This window comes from Poromitra crassiceps, assembly GCF_964638095.1.
Source record: "Poromitra crassiceps genome assembly, chromosome: 16".
In the NCBI taxonomy this organism is placed as follows: Eukaryota; Metazoa; Chordata; class Actinopteri; order Beryciformes; family Melamphaidae; genus Poromitra; species Poromitra crassiceps.
The window spans coordinates 37,251,118-37,256,117 of record NC_139645.1 but is presented as its reverse complement, the minus strand read 5'-3'; the positions used below and the strand labels follow the sequence as shown (position 1 = coordinate 37,256,117).

The following is a 5,000-nucleotide window of genomic DNA, read 5'->3' as shown; positions in this document are numbered from 1 at the left end:
TCTGGAACTCACTCCCAAAACACATCTGTGACTGCACCAATCTGCCCCAGTTCAAATCCCTAGCTCACCTATTCAAAACCGCTTTTAATGTTGGATTAGTGTCTTGATTTTATGCTATGTACAGTAATGCTATTTACAGTCAGTCTGTGTGCCAGCACCCCCGGGGCCATTAGAGGACTACTTTACAGATTTTCAATGAGCTTTCTATCATTACAATGTCACTAATACAGTATCCATGTTGCCTGTAGGGGGACTGGGCAGCTCTCCATTCGCTTACCGACAGAATGTCCTCCAAATGGGGACATCTGATGTGTTTTACGTTAGTTGGACGAGATTCTAGAAGGGAGTTTCTGGAAGCGCGGAGCCCTTGGTGCAGGTGTAGGTACGGATTCTTCTCGGGTTACGGATTCAGCTCCCCATACCAGAAGTGCTCGGCTCGGCCATGGGTCTACCCCTAACCCAAACCCTAACCCTGATTAATATTTTTAATGTCTATCATGTCTGATAACATCAGTAGCTTAGTGTTAGCTTGTTGGCTAATCTAAAGCGGTCAGCCATTTTGCCCACGTTAATCCCACCACGTGCCCGACGCCCAGCCAAACAAATGCCTACCCGAGCTATTTCTGAAGGTGAGCTAGATCTGCACCGACACAGGCAACATAGAGGCAAGGTAAACATTATTCATTCGCAATGATTTGTAATGATACAAAGCTGGTTGAAAATCGACAAAATTGTCCTATAAAACAAAGCAGTGCTGCTGTCATGATGAGACCCACCTGAAACCATCCGCAGGCCTTCTCTCAGGGTTCAGACTCATAGTATGAGAAACACTAGCTTGCTGATTTGACATGGCTCTTACATGCTGGTTTGAATTAGGGCTGTCAATCTCCCTCTATAATCAAATTCGAATTTCAGTGCTTTATACATTTTAATATTCGAATTATATTCGAATATTTTAATTAATTTTTAATTGAATTTTAAAAAAAAAAATTTTTTTTTTTTTTTTTGGTCTGAGTGAATTGTTGTCTTCTCTTATGTTATGTTCTGATTCAAAATATAGCTGAATCTTTGGGTTTGACCAAGTAAAACTTTTTCTAAGCATTTTACCAAATGTAGATGGAAAAGTGAATGGTGGATGAATATTCAAAATAATATTAGGCTTATCACAAATAGTCCAGCAATGATGTTTATTTAAGAAAACATGTTCCTTGTACAATGTACATACATTCATTGCATTAGAAAATAGGTCAGATAACCAGAGCTTAGTTAATATTCATCAGTGATGTATTGGTGCTGTCTGAAATGCTAAAATAAAATAATTGATAATAAAAAAAGACACAGCCTTTGTTTGAGCTCCTTATCAATAAACAAATAAGTAAACTTTGCCAAAACAACAATGAGCCATGAACAAAAAAAAATCAGTCACGTATTGCACTTAAGTCAAGTCAAGTCAAGTCAAGTCAAATTTTATTTATATAGCACCTTTCATACACAAAGGCAATTCAAGGTGCTTTACAAAAAAAAAAAATCGAAAAAACAAGCAGCAAAGCAATGCACATATAAAAAAACACATAAAAAACACAGCCGACAGTTTTAGTTAAAATATATACTCAAATTAACAAACATGAAACATTATTTCTGTTTTAAATAAGTTACAAGGCATTCTTCAGTATTATTATTACATGCACAGTCCATTTGTTGGAAATGTACAGGAATCTTTTTTTTTTAATTACAGGCCGAGAGAGGCAGTAGTTTAGTAGCAGTTAAAAGCAAGAGTAAACATAAAAGTCTTTAGCTTGGATTTAAAAATAGGCAGAGTAGGGGCAGATCTAATGTGTTCATTAGATCACTTAAGAGCTACAGGTTTACATTCAGTATAGCAGCTTCAACAGTCAACTTCAGTTAACACTCTTTTCTTCAAGTATGTTGTCAGAACTTGTCACTGTTCTAGTGTTCTAAAAAAAAAAAAAAAAAAAAAATTAAATAAAAAATATTCGTTTTTAAAAAATAATAATAATCGAATTTCGTTCATAATTATTAAATTCGAATAATATTCGAATATCAAAATTCGTTTCAACAGCCCTAGTTTGAATACAACGTTCCAGTCACGCAAATGTTTTGTCAAAGCCATCATTGATTGATTGATTGATTGGTTTTATTTATGAAAATAGCAGACAGAAATCCATGGGATAGACATGTAAAAGTGCAAAACACTTACTTGCGACATGGTTCCTGATCTTATAAAAACAGGACATACGCTAACACATAGCATAGAACACATAACATCACATAGCATCAAATAAACCAAATAGAACAGTTAACAAAAACACACAAGTTCAATAACCATTACAATGGAAGGCTCGCACATTACTCTAGTTTACTCGGCAAGATTTTTTTCAGAAGGTTTTTCAAACCATTCAGAGAATTATGATATGATTGATTATGATGTGATGATATCATATGTGATGATTATGATATGATGATATCATATGTGATGATTATGATATGATGATATCATATGTGATGATTATGATAGCCTGGAAGACATTATTTACTGTGAGGCCAACTCGTAGCGAATGCCTCACCATCGTACCTCTAATGATGGAGAAGACTGCCATTGTATCAAAGCACAATTTGAGCAGATATTCGTCCTCTCTGTGAGCTATACACTTGAGGCCAAATGGTGATTAAATAAGAGTTTTTCCTCCACTATGTGCCTGCTTCAATCCAAACACATCAGCAAATCTAAAGCAGTGGTTCTCAACCTTTTTACACCAAGTACCACCTGAAAAAGTAATTGGCTCTCCAAGTACCACCATATGAGCACTCTGCTGTTTGTCTTTAGATTCTAAAGACAAACGGCAGAATGCTCAGTGGGAGGAGCCACGGACAAAAATGAACCCATGAAGTTGACTGTGGAGTAACTGTACATGCTGTACGTGTTGCCAGGCGTGTGGGATGTTGCTGCTCTCTGACGCACATCGTTGTCCTCCTCTCACTCGCAGGCCATAGGAAACGCAAAGACCACCAGAAACGACAACAGCAGTCGCTTCGGGAAGTACATCGAGATCGGCTTTGACAACCGTTACCGCATCATCGGGGCCAACATGAGGACGTATCTGCTGGAGAAATCACGAGTGGTGTTTCAGGTGAGCAAGCGAGCATGCAAACGCACGTTCACATGTTTGCATGGGTGCGCGCACACACACACACGCGCGCACACACGCGCGCACACACACACACACACCATTGTTTTGCTATGCTAGTGTGGATATTAGAGCTGCAACTATCGATTCTTTTAGTAATCGAGTATTCTACCGAATAATCCATCGATTAATCGAGTAATCGGATAAGAACCCTTTTTTGTGTTTTCAAAGGCTTATCGTAAATATACACCAAAAAATAAGATAAATCTCTTCAAATAAACAACTACATTAGTTTCTTTCTTAGAAAAAACAACATTTTTATTTTTAAATTGCATAGAACTGGCAGTGGCACCATTCATCTTTTCAACCTGACGTTTGAGTTCTTCCAGTGTACAGCAACCGTTAAATAATATGAATGAATGGCTTACTAGCTAGTTTACATCCTTCATTTACCTTACAGCTGCATGACACACACACTCTTTCTCTCTCACACACACTCACTCTCTCTTTCTCTCTCACACACCAACAGGCTAGTGTGATCACACACACACACACACACACACACACACACACACACACACAAAACGCTGTTAAATTAGCCGCTAACGTTAATAGGTTGAGCTTTGTATTTCTCACAGAAAACGGTCCAAACTTCTCAGAGAGAGCGGTCGGTATTCACTAAAGCCTTCATATCTCAGGCTCTGTAGTACATAGAAACATAAAATAAAAAGCATTTGAGAGCTTAACCCTTTGGCTTTTCGTATTATATTTGCTCTAATGTTAATTTAAAAAAAAAGATCTTTAACCCAAAAAAATAAAAATAAAAATATTCTAATGCATTTTAAGAAATGTTAATAAAGATTACGGCAAATGTAACCCTTCCAAATAAAAAGCCACGGGTTTAAGCTGTCAAATGCTTTTTATTTCATGTTGATAGCTACTATACAGGCTGAGGAAATACTTTCTGTTAAACCCTTGACAATTACTGCAGCAACGTTAGCGTTAACGCGTTAACGTTAACGATCTCTGTTTTGCAGTCGTTGTGAAGACAGTGAAAAGCCCCGTTATCTAACAACTACAACGGCAGTGAAACAACTTATCCAGCTAACGCTAGCTAATTAAATAACGTTACCTGATGTTGTAGTCGATGCCTCTCTCAACGTTACAGCTGAGGAGGTGCTGCTAACGTTACCTGCGGTGCGCTGCCTGCTTCATTCACCCTCAGCCTATCTAGTAATACGTTACAGTCTTCAGCATTTAGCTACTGTAAATATATCTTGTGTTTGACCATGCTTCCTCAAGTTTGAGGTGTTTCCCTGGCCAGCTTTGCAATTCACATCACAAATGTTGCAACCAGTGTTGTCTGAGTCTATCTTGGGAAAGTGTAGCCACATTTTCGGGTGGACCCGTTTGTTGATGTTTTCAGGTAGAGTGACATACTGACGTAACGCGCTCTCGCGTGTTGCCTTAAGGTTCCGTCGGAATTTCTATTTTACCCACTCTCTTCTATTACTCAGATGCGTGTCGAGGCGAATCATTTTGGCCTCGATCAATTTAATTATTCAAGTTATTCGAGGTACTCGAGGAATCGTGACAGCTCTAGTGGATATTCCATTGACTTTCGTGCGTTCTTTTAACCATTACAGTCAATTACCCTGCCTTAGTCCTCACAACACAATCCTAATTATTATTCTAAACGTCACCCCTGAAATCCTCCATCTTTATCCTGATGAGGTCTGGATCCCTCACCTCACCACCTTAGTACAGCTGGACTTGTGATTGCCAAAAAGAGAATTTTCTATGAGGATCAATAAACTGCCATCACTCATTTATTGTTATTTCCTCTATATTTTC

The 5,000-nt window shown here is 38.1% G+C and overlaps 1 protein-coding gene across 1 annotated transcript in view; it reads left to right on the top strand.

Annotated features, from left to right (window-relative positions):
- The window catches only part of myo5aa (myosin VAa), a gene marked incomplete at its 3' end in the record, with an annotated part of 144,366 nt that overhangs the window by 40,186 nt on the left and 99,180 nt on the right, over nucleotides 1–5,000 (top strand). Inside the window, exon 6 of the mRNA XM_083653084.1 lies at nucleotides 3,006–3,149. Coding sequence (XP_083509210.1) covers nucleotides 3,006–3,149 — 144 coding nt within the window. The remainder of the gene's footprint in view (nucleotides 1–3,005; nucleotides 3,150–5,000) is intronic.